Source organism: Pelecanus crispus, chromosome 10, assembly GCF_030463565.1.
Source record: "Pelecanus crispus isolate bPelCri1 chromosome 10, bPelCri1.pri, whole genome shotgun sequence".
NCBI classification, from domain to species: Eukaryota; Metazoa; Chordata; class Aves; order Pelecaniformes; family Pelecanidae; genus Pelecanus; species Pelecanus crispus.
Window position 1 is genome coordinate 9097918 of NC_134652.1, and position 18023 is coordinate 9115940.

The 18023-nt window shown below is 38.8% G+C and overlaps 1 protein-coding gene and 1 non-coding gene across 2 annotated transcripts in view; both read left to right on the forward strand.

The window, feature by feature from the left end:
* GFRA1 (GDNF family receptor alpha 1) overlaps positions 1 to 18023 on the forward strand; it is a 144411-nt gene that overhangs the window by 98929 nt on the left and 27459 nt on the right. The window contains exons 5-7 of the mRNA XM_075717761.1: positions 7534 to 7643; positions 12823 to 12957; positions 17448 to 17626. Coding sequence (XP_075573876.1) covers positions 7534 to 7643; positions 12823 to 12957; positions 17448 to 17626 — 424 coding nt within the window. The remainder of the gene's footprint in view (positions 1 to 7533; positions 7644 to 12822; positions 12958 to 17447; positions 17627 to 18023) is intronic.
* Positions 2978 to 3051, forward strand: TRNAI-GAU (transfer RNA isoleucine (anticodon GAU)). The gene has a single exon. It is a non-coding gene; the product is annotated as a tRNA-Ile (tRNA).

The window sequence follows — 18023 nt, forward strand, 5'->3', positions numbered from 1 at the left end:
CTGCCCAGCTAATGAAGTGAGAACAACTCTATCCGTAATGCACTAGTTCTTTCCTAAGTAACATGCTATCAAGAGACACTGAGCCTTGGACATCTTTAAACATGACAGTCATTTATATTAGAAGCTTCAGATTAAACAGCATAAAGGAAATTAAATACAATGAAAATATACAAACTCACGGTACTCGGAAAGCAGCTAGTGGATGTGTTCATCTTGTTGGAGAGCTTTGGTATGGAGACAGATAGACTAAATAGAAATCTTACCAGCATCCCCTGATAGAAATCACAGACTGACAGTTCAGCCATCATTTTGTGGAAGATTCTCAGAGAAGTGTTTTCTTTACAGCTGAGAAGACAGAAACACATTATGCATGCTTAAAGTCAATGCAAGGAAACAGAGCCCCACAAAACATATTTAATATAGGTTTGATTTCCTGTGGAATGCTTTCCAGATGTTCTCTCAAACAGGCCTCTAAAAAAATGATGTGAGGTAATTTTTTGTAAACAGAAAGAGAAAATTCTGGTTTGTGTCACTGCATCTGAGAATCACTGTTCTATTCTTTATTGCATTACCTTGTGCTCAGGATTTGCACCATATTTTTCAAAATTGGTTTTATTACACAAAAGGTCAGTAGTATAAAAGTATTTATATTACCCAATTGCAAATAAATCATACTTGTTTAGAATCACATTTGAGCTTAGTAGTTTTCCTTAAACCCAAAGGAGACCTTAATATATTAAATTCAAATTACTCTCATGCATGATCTTGAGTCATTTAGAGGATTTAACTAACAGTGATAAACTATGAGATTAGTGTTTTGTTAAGTTCTTTTGATTTTCTGTAGCAGACTGTGTAAAAAGATCTAACAGGTCTCTAGCAGATGATGTGAGCAAGGGGAAAGGATAATATTGGCAGAAAATGGTATATAACTTTATTTTGCTTTGCATAAAATACAGTAATAGGACATGGGTGTGGGGTATGTTTATTTTAGAGCACTTGTTGCTCAGAAAAATTAGTTTTGTTAATAGAAGAATAGAAAGAATACAATGTACTGTTAATTTTAAAATACAGTTATGCATAGGTGGAAATATTTTTCATTTTGCATGACTTAATTTCTAATAGTTAGCTCTACATTATCTGGAGTACTAGATGTCTGGAAGGCCCCTGGATTACACAGGTACTGGCAGACGTGGTGGGGAGCACGGTGCAGTCAGCCAGCTAGCCAGTTCGGGTCGAGTGTGGGTGCTCAGCTGGGGGAACCAGCTTTGGTGAACTGTCGTGTCTGTGCCTGATGCTCTGAGCAAGCATTTGTGATGCTACAGGGTATCTGAATGAATCTTGTGTGGCCTCTGGTGTTTGTTTCTGTATCCAGTTATTCCACAGTCCAAACAGGCTGCCTCTGTATAATTGGGGATTGTCTGTATTTTACTTCCAGACGAAACCCACAATTTTTAGAGATAAATCGAATCCAGAATCAAATATTTGCTTGGGCTTAGGCTGCCAGTCATTTAAAATAACAAAGCAGAAGCAAACCCAGATAAAAAACACCTTCTTTTGGTTAGTAGCTGGTATTTAGGGTCCAAGATCTTGTAATGGTTTCTGCCAGTATTGTAAAAGATTCGGATCAGCTCGTGTGAGAGCAACTGCTTTCCATATTCAGGTCTTGGGAGCCAAATGGTCTGCCATCAGATCTTTACTTTTTTACCCTTCCTTCCCACTTCCCCAAAGGTGCAAATGTGTGCCAGGGCGCAGCATGGGCTGAGGGCTCCGTGGGGTCTGTGGGGACCCCCTGGGACCCCCCTTGTCCCACCGCCCCTGGCAGGGAGGGGGGCAGCTGGGGGCAGCCCTGGGCATCGGGCACCTCCCTGGGGACGGGCTGGGACATCAGCCCATGGGTGGACCTGGCTCAGCGCGCCCATGGCTGGCAGGGCAGGGCAGGGCTGGGGGGGCTGGAGACCGAGGTCCTACAGCATCGCTGGGGCAGGGACTGAGGCCTGGCAGGGCCGGAACGGGGTCCTGGGCCATAGGATGGGTAGGGAAAGCCCTGGGGGTGGCCAGGGACATCAGTGCCCTCAGGGCCAAGACTCTGTCATTGTTGGAGAAGGAGAGTAGCAACCAAAGAAAAACTAACCTTTCTGCTGAAAAAAAATAATAGAGTTGCTGTTTAATAAATATATGTAAAAATGACTATTTAAAAAAACTGTCGAAATTTGTAGTTGCTCACAGGTGCTCAATAGCGTGTGTACATAACTAAGGAGGTATGAGATGTATTAGTATGACACAGCTCTAGTTTCTTTTAATGAAAAAAAAATGGGTCAAAACTATATTAGTAGGTGCTAGGAGGGTCATCTCTCTTGTGATGGAGCTGCTCTGAGGCTTTTTTTGGCTCACTGGTTGATAGAGTTTCTTATGTAGCCTTTGCCTCATTTTCTCACTGCCCACTCACTGTGTGTTTATGAAACAAAGAGAAAATGAAAAGCTCCTCCAACAATGAAGCCATTAGTTTGGCCACATATTAACTCCTCTTGCCACTGCTGCATCCCAGCAGAAATAGCACCACCCAAGCTATACGGGAGCTCTTTGTAGCTACGGAGGATACTGCATTTGACCCCCACAAAAGAAGAACAAATATTATGGCTCAGTTTTTTTCTATAATGGTGTCATTTGTCACTATGACACATACTCATTGACTTAGTCTGAATTTTTTCAGTGTTAAACCACAACACAGATTTATACTTCTTTGCTGTTTTGAATATTGATGCAGCATTTCCCTTACGTGACTATACTCTGTCTGCCAAATGGTGTCTAGACACTAGAGCAGCCTTGACTAATTAGTGTAGTCACCCCAGTCACTCAGCTTTGGCATTTACGTACTCTTTAGGTTACTGCTGTTGCGCCATAAATAGGTACCTAAACACAAATGGCAATGTAAAGGGAGGCGGCAGTGAGCATGTCCAGTCTTCACCTAACATGACCAGCAGGGTTAGCTCAGTTGGTTAGAGCATGGTGCTGATAACGCCAAGTTCACAGGTTCAATCCCTGATCACTGCAGGGGGGTTGGGCTCGATGATCTCTCAAGGTCCCTTCCAACCCAAAGCATTCTATGATTCTATGACCAAAGTGAGTGCAGAGGACAGCAGCTGTCGCTCCCGGCTAACGGGGCAAGCAGTTGTACCCACTCGGACATCACGGCGTATGTGCGTGCAGTCAGTGGGAGATCCGGATTCAATGTCGTTCTTGGTCTGAAGATCACCGCTGCAAAGGCAAGGCTAAGAGAGAAGATTTTTCTCTCTCTCTCGGCTCAGCCCCTGTGTACCAGCAATTGAGGATACAGCCAGCCAGAGAGAAAAAAAGCAGTAAGAGAAGTCGACACCTGCCAGCCCCGCAACAGCGGTGCTTCTTGGGTAGGACTCCTGGCTAGTTTGTAGAGCTGCTTTCCAGTAGTCCATGATTTACACCAGATCCAAACTAAAAATGCAGTTTTAGAAATTTTCTGCAACTTCATCGTTTATATCATGCTTTTAAATACTGCACCAGTACTGAAGCTGAGTTGAGCAACTTTGAAGAGGGAGAATTGATAAATATCAAAGATAATTTCAGAACATCAAAAAACTTCTACAAAACTTCAAGAATAAAAAATAGTGAAAACCTAATCAATGTTGCCTACGCAACAGGCTGTGCTAATATAAAATGAAATTGCCTCAAAAATTATATGCAGATTAAACACAATACTGCTATGAACAAAGCTTATTTGTAAGCAAAATTTGAAAGTTTTGATTTACCCTGCTGAGTATTTGAAGAACCACTATCCTAATGGAAACAATTTAACATTGTTTTCTTTGTATTTTTAACTGTTACAAATTATTTTACTGGTGCTAATACAAAGCATTAGAGAATAGCAGGTTTGGGATTTTTTTTCTCTTCTTCTCAGAAAGACTGTTTGTTGTTTGAGCAGATTTTCTTTGAATTTGCCAATAGGATTATTCTTATTTTTTCAGCTAGTGCTATACAAAATATTTAAAGTAAGCTTTCCAGAAGATGTGCAGTTTACTTTGAGGAGATTTTCCAGGGCTAAGATAGGACTCATTTAATTTGTGGGGGTTTTGCCCTACAAAGAGAGGCGGTTTCTTTTACTTCAAGGAAGATTTCTGTGTGGTTCTCTTCAGTTCCTTTTTTTTACACAAGGGAAGGGAAAAAAAATCATTAATGCTGTTGTGCACAAAGAGGATTTGTGGTTCTTCAACAGAAAGAGAAATGAATAGTCCCTTCTACATGTGGTCTTGCTGCATGTTCTGTACAACATAAAACTACCTGTCTCTCTCTATCCAGCTCTGTGTATACATTGCACGTGTAAAATGATGCACACTTAAAGGCATACGTGTTGCAAGCTCTGTTTGTCCTCTAGATTACCAAACTGCTCAGTCATAGGTTAGACACTTACCCAGAAGTTACTGCCTACGAGTTGCTTTCTGCTGAATGAACCTGAAGTTAACACAGCATGCATATTTTTTGTAGGACTGGTATCATCTGATTGCTCTTTTTCAGCATCCCTAAAATGATTGTCTCTTTTACCCAAACAGTTCTTAATATCATGTGCAGTACTTAAGGATAAATGATAATATGGTTCCTAATTAGGCTAGTTTGTCTCTCTCTAGACAAATAGCAGTACCACTGTTTTGGCATTGCTGATGAGCACACTTTCATCAGTGCCACTTGACTGGAAATATTTGGGGCTAGATCTTTGGTGAGCATTAAACAGCAGATCGTCATTGAAAATGATGGAGTTATTTTATGGCAGATGGAGGTCTGTCTCTGTTTTTATTTACTGGCCTTAACTTTATCTCCAGTGGAAATGAACCCACATAAATATCAGGTGTAGTTAACAGCTCAGGAGAGAGTGTGAACTTTGATATTATGAAATTTGCATGACTCACTAGGGAGGAGGTGTATGATGATGTCCAGTAATGCTTGGACCAGAGCTATCTGAACTATATTTTGCTTATGAAAACTTAAATGTGCAACATTGTCAGATCATTACCTTTTATGACCACAAAAACTCTTCAGAAATTAACATAGAAATCAAGCTGTATGCAAGAGGGATCAGCAGAGCAATTTTTAGCCTCCTTTAGGGTTTACAACAAATAAATTCTTTAAGCAGACTAGGTAGTAAATGACTGGTATTATTCCGTAGTTATTAGTCCTTAAAAACGTTTAGAGAAGAGGAATGTATTAAGTGATCTCTGGACCAATGCACCTAATAATCTAAGGGAGAACTGGACGTTTAAGAATGATGAAATGATGGCAAGAAATGTTTTCAAGACGCTGATCATATAACTACAGCTCCAAAAAGATTTATTTGTGATCACATAAATAATGAAATTTAAATCTGAGGAGCTGCTTTGTTTTAGAAACACAGAAATACTGCACATAGAACTGGCTTGTTCCTTCTACCATGGCAAACGTTTTTCACGCTAGATAGATGTAATAAGTTCTCTTCTGTCCTAAAACAGACTTCAGCCAGGTATTAGTAGAATTTGTAAAAACCTTAGAAACTGTCAACTGCCATTGCTCCCAATTGCTCAGAAGGCTGGATCCGAGCCACTATCTTAATTATTGACTGAGAGAGGAATCGCTGCAGTGACATAGGGTTTCCTTTTCCAGATTTTCTTCATGGTGCTGCTATTTATCTCTTCCCATACCTTGGAATCCATTTCTTCTCAGCCAGTCCCCTGGTAGGTACCATATATATTCACCAGCAAAGTAGAGATGTTATGGAAATTTAGAAATTTATGTACACATATAGGGTATCTTGAAGGATTGGTAGAGAGCTTGACTTTTTAAAGCTGTTAAAGGCAATTGGGTACAGATGTCCATCTCAAGGTTAAATGGTTAAATAAGGGAAGGGAGTGAGTGAAAAGCTTACCGTTGATTGTGGTTTAAAGGCAACCATGGATTTGCTGGTGTCCATACAGTTAGCGAGGGATGGAGCTAAAAAGAGGTCATGAGAATAGCTCAGATAAATTCAGATACAGTTTGCATACAGTCTATTTATAGGATGCTTTCTAAGCCTGTGAACCTTTTGAAGTTCGCCCATCACTACTTTCAGGCCAATTAATGATGCACATCCATTCCCATTCTGAGATAGGTAAAACGATAAAGCAAACAAAGATAATTAGTCTCTGGAGCATGTAAACAAATAAAGTTAATCACTTGCAAATCACCTGTTTCTGCTAACTTTTGTGTTTTCGTGGCAAATCTAAAAAAGAGCATTTATGTTGCAAATCTACATAATGCTAGTGCTGAAAATGCATAGATTATACTATTCTGATTTTGAGAGGGCTTTGCAAAGATTAAGCACCTGATCCTGAAACATCACGGTGAGTTGTTATATGCAAAAGAACATTTTCTTCCCTTTTTCACAGAAGAGAAGATGGAAGTAGGGAGGTTAAATAATTTTATTCACGGAGATAAAAGTCTAAATGACGCTTTATAAATAAACAAAAGTCACTGCTCCAATTTACAAGTCTAAGTGAAAGCACTAGTGGAGAGCAGGCCAAGATGGGCAGGAGAGCGGCTGTAGGATGCGGGACCTTGACCCACCTCAGTGATGCCTCTCAAATTTTACAGACCTGAATGGGAGCCTTATGTGGCCTTGAAAGCGCAAATAACCAGAGTTCCTGGCTGCTAGTCCTTTTTTTTTTTCTTTTCCAACATAGTAGTAATCTGTTAATTACCATACAGCTTCAATGCTAGTCTAAAAGCACTTCCTATAAGTAAGCGGCGCTCTCCCCTTCTTGGACATGGGGTAACGGAGGTAAGTGAAGATAATATGGCCATTCAGCAGCAGAACTCGATGCAGAGCACACATTCCCTTCTTCTCAGCCCTGGGCTCAATACTGTAGACTTCAGATAAATGCACATTTTACAAGAACAAATAGGTCCTCAGTACCATGGCTCCAGGGAGCGGTGGAGACCGTGCCATCTGGATCTGCCTGCTGCTCCGTTCAGCCAGCTGGTTCTGCAGGCCAGTCCAGAGCAGGGGTAAGCCCGTTCCCTGGAAACTCAGGGCAGGACCAAAGCAGGTCCTGCCTCAAGTGATGTAGTAAGAGGACTCTGTGAGCACAAACATACAGTTTTGTGTAATCAGTAAAACAGCAGAAACTGTGTCCTCAGTCTGTGGAATAACAGATTCCAGTTAGAGTTCAGATCCAGGCAAAATGACTGCTCATATGATAAAATCGTTCTTTGTCTTTTTTTGGCATGAAAATGCAGAGCATTTCTTTTAGTAAAGGGCAGATGTTTCCCTGTTGTTCTGTCCCTTTTTACTGTTTTCCTACACTTTTTTGTTCTGACTTCAGAAATGGATTCTGGAAAGAGATGCGTCTTAGAAAGAGACTCTCATCAGCTGAAATGTGTGCAATGTATATTCAAGTTAAAGAATATTAAGCCTTGTCCAAAAATAAAAAGAGTGTAAAAGGTAAGAATGCCTGCAGGCTTGATTTTTAAAGACGTGCATTTTGCTTCATGTTGCAGATCTCGCCTTGCAGATTTCTTCACAAACTGCCAGCCTGAGTCACGGTCTGTTAGTAGCTGTCTGAAGGAGAACTATGCTGACTGCCTCCTAGCTTACTCGGGGCTTATTGGTAAGAAGGCAGGGAAGGGTGGGGGCTTGCTCGGTCTAAGAAAAACACCCAAACTATATTTTGAAGGCCCACATGAAATAAAAACTGTGAAATGTAATACTGTACAACATGGTACTAGGCAAAATTCTTCACCTAAGTGTATTGGTCCTGTTTTACTTTACAGAGATTCCTGGGGTAAATTTGTACATTTCAAGGAAATTAAGGGTAGAAGATAAGGAGAGAAAGGTGCTTGAATTTGAAATAAACTCAAGCTTACGAAGTAAAGCTTATTAAAGTAGTTGAATTTGGATAGGACCATGAAGTAGGAAGTTAAAAAGAACAAGTGAAACTGCAGCTGTCATTACAAGGTTGGGTAAATGCCCCTTGGTCTTCAGGGACAGTTTGCAGGGCATTTGAGGAATGAGATGATAGACCAACCCAGCCTTGTTTCTCTTCCAGCTGCTATTCTTTCCATGATGTCCTTCTGTCCACTCGAAATGTTTTCCGAGATGCCTGTCAGTGGAGGTGAACTGAGACCAAATTTATCTTCTGAAAACCTCTTCCCTCCCCAACATAATTAATTTTGTTTGCTGCCACCTTCCTGACTGTCAACAGGCAGAAGGATGCCTTTATGCAAGCCAGATTCCATATGCCACACGCGGTATTTGATTCCTGAAAAAAGAGGGATCACCTCAGAAAGGTGAACTTATTGTAGAAATACCATGGTTGGGCACTAAAGAATAAGTGAATGTCAAAACTCTGAAACAAACAAATTTTAAAGGCCACCAGATAAGATGTTTTTAAGCTTACAGCCTGCACCTGCTGCGATGCAGTAATATCCCCTTCTGTTGGGCATGAAGGTCCCAGCTGAGGCCCTGGAGCAGATCCTGCTGTTAAATAAATGTCTCTGGAGATAATACCCAAAATAAAATATTTCTAAAATAGGTTGGTTTTGCTGAAAAATGACTGAAAGCTATATTCATTGGCTTACTGTTATCATTCTTATTACTCTAGCAGCTAACAAGTGAGGTAAGTCCATGTGGCAACTGGTAAAATAAGATCTGATGGTTTCAAAGGATATGCTTCTACGACTTAAGAGATGAAGACAGTATGCAAAGGGCGTAACACATGAACAGTTATGACATAATGTCATTTGACTCTAAAACAAAGAATTGAATAGCCTTAAAATCTGATCTAGTCAATGAGATTAAGAAGTCTAGCTGCTGGCAAAGAATAACTGTTACTAATAGATACTTCTGGGTGAGAGCTGCCAAGAAGTTCTTGCTGGACCTAGTGAATTTTGCTGGCAGTTTTGTTGGATCCATTTTTCAATTTAACCCCAAGGATCACTCAGGTCCCAAAGTCATGTGGTTTTGTGTTACTGTGGATGCCCATGCTGCAAAATGCTGTCACACATCAGAAATGTGGAATGGATCCCTAAGGAGTTGAAATCAAAAGGAGATCTAATTTTCAAAGGGGAAAAATATACCTTTTTTTTCCTTCCTGCTAGCCCCTAGACACATGCAAAAAGATGGCTACTGACTAGTGTTACTAGAGTTTTTACTTCTTGGTAGCAATTCTGATACACCAAGAAAATTACCAAAACAAAACTTCTATGTGCTGAAGCAGTAAATTCCTGCTTCTGATACCAAGCTGATATAAAAGCAGGGTAAATTATGTGCAGTTTGATAAATTTGTAAGATGCTGAGATAGAAATCAGAGGTACATCTTTCAAATGTCTGCTTAATATATATAAAACACAGGAAGAAGAGATAGATAGACTGTGGGTAAGATGCTGTTACAGATTCATTCATTCATCAGAGCTTCAGGATCTCCAGTGTTTTAATTAAGATAAAATATTGTTCATTAAGGTAAAATATTATTTCATTTAGCCATTTCATTAAATGCAGCAAAAATTTTGCGTCCATAGGGTTTGTTCAGGAAATTAAGGGTTCTCTGTGGAAGGTACAGTGGATGTGATTCTGCTGTCACATACAGTGATGTAAATCACAGTTAACTTCACTGAAATTAGTGGAATCCCCCCTGAAATAAATTACTTAAGTGGGAATAGATTCAGATAGTTTTTGTATCAGGTACTTTACCAGTTAAATGGAGAACAGTCTATATAGGATGCTTTAAGGTTTGCATCAGGGTGTTATATATTTAATTTTAAAGTTATGTCTATTTTACAGGAATTTTAAAAATCTTAATTCATTTTGCTTTAGTCTCGTTGTTATAGTAATAGGGATAAATTAATATTTAAAAAAGAAAAAAAAAGGAAAAATGTAAAAATTATTAAATGTAGAACAAGATTGGAGATAGCCATGCTTGAGATTCAATGCTTTGGTTACAGCCTAGTTAAGGCATCTGGACGTGTCTACACTCCCACATCAGTTGGGTATTGCTCTAACTGCTGACTTCAAGATCTGCTTTAGCATTCACTTTCTGACACATTTTTACTTATTTTCTATACAATCCATCTAATTTCCCAGCGATTCCCAGGAATTCCATGAGAGTTGATGTGAATAAACTGGAGTTGCATGAGGCCAAAGGAACTTCAGTCACATGCCCTTCCTCCTGGACTCACCAGCCATCTCCTCATTATTAATTGGCCCTAATTTGAGCAGCCTCTTGGCTGTGTTGGTCAATTCTGCCTTTGTCTAAAATACGGAGACCTGGCTGCCTACTACTGAGACCATCACAGAACTATCTGATAGAGAGAACACAGAAAACCAAGCTCGTCCTATTTTACTGCCAACCACCATGGTTTCTCTGATCCGTTAGTGTCCTTCAGCAGAATTTCCAAGATGCCAGCCAGCTGCGGGGGGGAAGGAGGGGAAGGCACACACATTGCAGGGAAAAAAGAAAATCCACCCCAGGAAACTAAGCATATAATCCACTTGGGTTCACATCTGCCCCCAGGTTTAAATGACAGGCTGATTTTCTACTAGCTGCTCTTTCAGCCACTCTGTTTTTGCTGGATGTACAGTTTGTGTGCTGTGTATACACACTGCTTGTCCTGTCTTTCCTGTATTCATCAACCCTTAATCGTAGCTTGGTATCTGTTACATGTTTAGCCCCTGTCTTGACCCATTTTAATTACCTTATTACCTCTTCATGATAAGAAAGTCTTACCTCAGTGACCTTTTTAATTTCCTCAATACCTTTCTGGTTTTTTAACCCTTCACTAAGCATTTGCTACTTAGCCTTTTTTTTTTTTTTGAAGCCTACTGTTTTCTTTCCATTTGCAAAATCCTCTCGATTTTCGTTTTCTCTCACTTCTTTTCAGATCATGTCACATGGTTGAAATAGTGTACTGAACCATCAAATGGATAATGGACAGATATTTTAATTTGTTTTATTTTAATTTAACATCATTCCTCTTATTTACTGTCAAGTTCTCAGTAATGGTGCAAATTATATTTGTCTATTTTACAAAATCCTCTACCTCCGTTTAATAAATTTTGAACTGTGCTATTTACTCATGTGCTAATCTCATGTAGAATTTGAGCAATTATTACTGCAACTATCTGTTAAAATTTGGAAGTAGATAAAGGTATGGGATTGCATTCTAATTTAAGAACATCCCAAAACAAGACAAAAGATGCTTTTTGTGAGTTTGGCAGTGGGACTGCATTCATTTTCACATACATTGCTGCTTTTCTCAGGACAGCCCTTAATGTCTCTTCTTTGTCTCCCACATCATGTATGAAGCAGTTTGCCTGTGATTTGTTCAGCTCCCAGCGCTGCCTGGTGACTGAAAGGCTATTTGACGTCATTCTGTGATTTGTGTTATTTCTAATGTTCCTTTTTTTAGCTTGGTGTTTGAGAGCCCTTTCCTGTGTGGTATTGCAGACTCTGGGACCCTGGACTTATGGACCAAATTTTCTCTGCTAGTGTACACTTTGGGTCTCTAATATTTATTCTTCATCTGTGCTTCTTAATGACTACTTTGATGTCAGTTTTGAGGAGACGTGATCACATTTCCTCGTGATATGTAGCCTGTACTAGAAATGTAGATTACCAAGTGAGGAATGTGTTTCATGAAACAGCTGTCATCAGTACAAGTCTGGAATACCTGCCCTTTTTCATTTAATTTTCCCTGTTTGGTCAGACAAATAAATGTTAAAACTTCGCAATCCTTAGGGAAGTTTGAAATCTCTGACCTGCTGGGGTGATGCCTTCAGTGAAACTACTGGTTTGAATAAGTGCTGATCGTGTAACAGTTGCCTGATCCAGATGAGCGATGAACAGTTGCTGTATATCTTTTAGGACACAAAATACATTCTTTGGTTTCATTTCATTCTTGGTAGCCTTGAGTTGACATATAAATGTGAGAATATTTACCCAAGAATTTGTAATAGAGTTAGAATGAATCTGTGGTTGCAAGTTGTTGACAATGTTTAGGAAACAATCGCTGTATTGAAAAAGTAGTGACACAGCAAGATTAATAGTAATTTATTACGTGCAAAAAACCTGCTGTACTGTTTTCTGCATGCTGGTTATGTTTTTCCTTTGTTCATCGTCATAACCCACTCTGTTGGCAGGCCCCTGATGAGCACCTTGGGGTTAACGCTCCTCCAAGATGTATTAGGGCTCCTCTCAGCATGACTAGCATTCTCCTTGCTCATGCATTTCAGAACTGTGTTTCTAGGCTGGCTGCAGACTCAAGGAGGAAACTCTGGTCTGGATGTCTAGTTTCAGCCATTTATTTGCAGCTAGAGTGAAAATGAGAAAAAACACAAGTGAGGAAGAAAAATTGGATTTTTAGAGGGCAACTCTAAGGGCGCGGGTCCACATATCTTTGATTTGGCAGCAAAGCACTTTTAAGAGGTTCCCACTTTCTCCCAATCCATCCCTCCCCTGTGTCACGGTTTTCCACCTGTCAATTCTGCTGATACAGCTCTCTGTGGGAATGCAATATAAGGAACGGGTCTTTAATGTGTGAGTCATGTTACAGTCCCTAAAGTGGTTGCATTCAAACAACCGATGGTGTGAAGTATGGCACAAAGCTGGGTGTCAAAGGGCAAAGGGAGCCAGGAACTGTTAAGTCTGGAAGTTAGAGCTCTGCCATGAGTCTGCATTGTGAATCCATCTCTGAATATATGACTTACCAAGTCCTGTTTGCTATCTTCTTAGTGTGGAAAGATTAATTCAGTACAAAGGTTACTGACAGTACTGTACTTCACTCTGTTGATAGGCACAGTGATGACACCGAACTACATAGACTCAAATAGTCTCAGCGTTGCCCCGTGGTGTGACTGCAGCAACAGCGGTAATGACATAGATGAATGCCTGAAATTTCTCAATTTCTTCCAGGACAATACATGCCTTAGTGAGTACAAAGTTAGATGTCTTAAAATGTGTTTTAGCATGTTGTCTGGAATTTCTTTACTTTTTAAGTATGTTATGATACACTAAGTCCACTTCTTTGTGTTTTGTAAGCATGGTTCTGCTGTAAGAATTAAACAGACAAGCAAATATGCCTGATACTATGGTTTATGGCCAAGATTGCAAACATAAGAAGTTCTTGGGGAAAAAAAAATCAAATGAGAAAATTGTATCATATAGAAATATGTTTACAACACAGATCATGTTCGGACCCTAACCGTGAGGCAGCATCTGTACCAAAAAATTGCAACACCTGAGGGGCTTCTGTGTAATTTAAGAACTTCATATAAAAAAAGACATGTAGTTTATGATATGAAGGATTTGCTGTAGGTAAGTATAAATTGGATTGTGCTTGCAATTTATAGCCAAGTTTCAGGTTTTTTAGGCTACTTGATCTTAGATGCCTGGTTTTAACAGAGGTCTGGATGGTACCTATTTTCATGATTTTGTTAAATAATTGATTTTTTTTTTTTCCAGTCACACTCACTTCCAAATTAGGGACTATTATTTCAGAATGGCTTAGTGGAGTCGATTTTGGCAGGTTCTCTTTTCAAATTTCCTGTCTGCCTGGAGCAGCATAATTGGATGATGTGGAGTGTGCATCAGAGTTTTAATTTCAGATAAATGAGGAGACCAAAAGAGCTTGGCTTTCCTAGCCTAGCAGAACAGAAGTTGAAAGGATACATGATTGTCCTCTGAAATTGCATTAAAGGGGCAAGCCCAGGGAGGGAAAAGGATTACTTAACCTACAGGACAATGTTGGCACAAGATCAAAAGGGGAGATATTGGCCATACATATTTAGGCTTGAAATTGGAAAATTTTTAACCATCAGACTAAAGTTAAGAAAAATGCTTCCAGCAGGAGTTTTGAGGGTAAAAAGTTCTTACTGGTTTTAAAAGTCATATTTTATCAGCTTATGAAAAGAAGCATACATCATTGCTTTTTTTCAAAAATTGCAAATGAACTCGATGATCCAGACTGTCCCATCCAGCCCTATAGACTTGACCTAATGCTAATGCTGGGTTCAGTCTGTATTTTACTATAGGGTCTGAAAATCTCCATTGGTAGCTTCTCAACAGGCAGCATTGTTGTGAAGACATGGGGAGCTTTGCGTATAAAATATGAGTGACTTGAATTGCTCTATCATACACTATTTGTTAAGCTTTGGAAGAATGAATCAATTACTCAAGTTCATTTAACAAAAAAAAAAAAAAACAACCCAAAAAAACCCAGAAAACAATTCAGACTTTGATTGGGTAAAAATTCACAATATAGCATCAGACCTTCTTCAAACCTAATGGGGCTGCCATTTATATATACTGTAATACATCAGTTTTTATTAATTTGTGAATGTATTAATTGCTAGAATGTTACAGGTTCCTTTTAGAACATAAAGACAGAGAGCGATCCCTTGTCCTTTCTTTGCTATTGCTATAAAAACATTAATGAAGACAAATCAAAGACATTAGAGGTTACTGTGAGACAAATTATAGTCATCCAAGCTGTAAGAGATGTCTTCTTCATGAAGAAATTAAAGATGTTTCTGGTTTAATACAAAATTTTTTCTCTTACAGAGAATGGGAAAAGTTCCAATTTTTTTGGTAATAGTTATTGTCATTAATGGGCCTTCCAGTGCCTGGATAAAATGTCATGTGTTCATTGGATGAGATTAAAATCCCTTCCAATTTTTTTAGACAAAACAAAAATCACTTTTCCACAATGGGATGAAACTAGGAATGTCTTGCTAGTCTGTTTTGCTAAAGTATACTTCCCCTTCAAACAGGAAAATAAACCAGTGATTTGGGGCATTTACAGAAGATGTGGAAAACCTAGCTTAAATGTTTATTGAAAAACCCATGTGGTTATTTATGCAAAGTGGAATAGCTGAGACTGTACCCTGAGGGCTAGAGGGACTCAGAAAGCTGGAGACCAAGGTTCACATTCATACTGTGCCTGATGGGGAGCTGGGATACGAAGCTGAGTTTACCATGTCCCACATACACACCTGAAATCCTGGTCTTTCTTGCACCTCTGTGTGCACTTGCCTAGAAATTCCACTCTAAAGTTGAAAAGCCTTTTGCAACAGATGTTAAGTGGAAACTGGATTGGAAGTTTCGATTTCAAAAGGTGGGTTTGAAAATACTGGTGAAAATTCTGGTCTGTTTTAAGAATTAGTCCAAATAAAGACAAGCATTGCATTGTTTTCTTTTTACATATATTAGACAAAGTGTTTCTTTATCTCAGCATTGTCCTGCAGAATATGGCTTTATATCAGAACTGTGAAATTGGCCCAATGTCAAGAAAGCTAAAAATCCAAATTAATAGGCCCCAAATAAAATATATTCCACCCTAAAATTTGAGACTATGTATTACCTTGCTTATACTTTTATCCTCTTTATTAGAAGATGCAAGTTTATTGGTAGTACTACAGTGGTCCTAATTGCTGCCTCTCCAGTTAGGGTTTGGCCAGTCTTAAATTCTGGAAATCCATCTTAAGACTTTATTTTAGCTACTCTGAAAATGAATCTCCTGACATTCATTTACATACTATAGAATTCCTACTGAACTGAATGGGATTCAGTGCATCTAACTATCTGTTCAAAGGATTTGTTCACACCTGCTTTATACTGTAGTAAAAAGAATTAGCAAGTGGGAGGGAAAGCATAAAGCAGTGAGTTAGTTAATAAAAATTATTGAAAGGACCTTTACTAGAGCAGTTAGGCACTTGAAGCACCTCCTTACAGTCATTATGTTTTTTGAAATATATTTGAAATATGTATGAAAATTATATAGATAAAATACGCATTTAAAGTATAATTTATATGTTTGATATATTACAAAAATATGAGTAGGGATGGAACACCGCTCCTATGAAGAAAGTCTGAGAGAGTTGGGGTTGTTCAGCCTGGAGAAGAGAAGGCTGCGGGGAGACCTTTTTGCAGCCTTTCAGTACTTCAAAGGGGCTTATAAGAAAGATGGGACAGACTTTTTAGCAGGGCCTGTTGCAGTAGGACAAGGGGTAGTGGTTTTAAACTAAAAGAGGGTAGATTTAGACTAGATAGAAGGAAGAAATTTTTTACGATGAGGGCAGTGAAACACTGGCACAGGTTGCCCAGAGAGGTGGCAGATGCCCCATACCCGGAAACATCCCAGGCCAGGTTGGACGGGGCTCTGAGCACCCTGATCTGGTTAAAGCTGTCCCTGCTCGCGGCAGGGGGGTTGGGCTGGATGACCTTTAAAAGGTCCCTTCCAACCCAAAGCATTCTACAATATTATGAGTCTGTAATAGAATCATAGCATATCTCAAGTTGGAAGGGACCCGTAATGATCATTGAGTATGATTCTATGAAATAATTAAAGACAACTAATTTTAAAGACCACTTTTACTTAGAAAAATTGAAAGATTGCATGTATTTCTGTCATCCTTCTTGCAATAATGGAAACAAAGAGTTACTGTTAATTTAGAAAATCATTGCTTTATATATTGCCTTATTCAGGTAAAACCAAGAAAAATACTCTGCTCTTCCTACTTTGTCTCCATCAACCCAGCGGATTGTGGTGCCTTTTACAAATTCTTCTCTTTGCATGTTGGAGTTCTAAGAACTAATACCAGAATAAAATACATCTTTTTCAGATGAGAATTAAATGTAAATTATTTTATAAGGCAAGGAATACCACTGAGAAGAAGTATTAATAACTTCCACATATTAGTCCCCAGTGAAATTTTTTGATTTCTTGTACAAAGAATTTGAAATGAGAAATCCCTAAATCCGTGCTGAATCCCCAAAGACCTGATTAGAAACTGTTTTTCTATTTGTTTATAAAAAACCCCAACCAATTTACTTTTGCGAAAAACACACTCTTTAATCCCATGAAACTATGATAAGCTTTTTAACTTTTATATTCTAAAGTTTTAGTTTAAGCTTGCTTCCCTCGCCTAATTATGCAGATTTTGATTGAAAACTATAAGGAAAAGTTTGTCTTAGTTAAACCATTTTGTAGTTATAGGCATATTAGTTTTACTACAACAAGCTATAGAAATAAATTAATATTTTGCCTGCTCCCTGTTTTTAGTTTGCTATGTAACATCACCTGCCTGAGTTAGGAGATAACTTGCAAATTGTATTTTAAATTTTGAAAGTAAATTTTTGAGACTTTTGGATGGTTACAAATATGATTACTGTAAGTCCTAGAGCTTTTGTCAAGAAAAACTGGGAACATTACAAGGAAGAGGCTGCACCAGATAATTATATGACCCCAGACTCTCGGTTCATGTTTCTGATACGTTGAAAATTAAGACACATTTTCCAGCATAAAAATTGAGTTTCTATAAATGCATGTTTTCAATGTAATAATAATAATTATTAAAAAGTCAGTTCTGCTTTCTGCCATTTGTTTAGAAATAGAAAATTGCCTGCAATTTATTTTTACAGAAAATGCAATTCAGGCCTTTGGCAACGGTACTGATGTGAATGTGTGGCAGCCAATCTTACCAGTACAGACCACTACAGCCACAACTACAACAGCTTCCAGACCTAAAAACACAGGTTCAGAGACCACCAACAATGAAATACCCACCCACAACGATTCACCAGCATGTGCAAACCTGCAGGTAAGAGAGTCTTGTACTTGTTGCAGTGCAGAAATCAAAGTTTTTCATAGATATGTGTGCAGAGTAGTCTCCTGCTGCATAAATGGGTGCCTGCTTAAATTGGAGTATCTGTTTATTCCCATGCTGTAGTTACAAGCTGGCTATATTGTAAAATATCAGACAGTCTTTTTTTAAATCAGAAAAATGCATATTTCAAAGTGGACTTTATTGCCTCTCTGACTCAGAAACAGGGCATAGTATTTAATTTATCACAGGTTTGGATATGAATGTGGCACTCTCCAAACCCTGCCAGGATACGTCAGATTAAATTAATCTTCTGAGTAATCCAAACTCAGAGGGAACTCTTAATGTCAGCTAGGATGTCCTGCTACCTTCTTTCTTATGTTATTGGCATTAA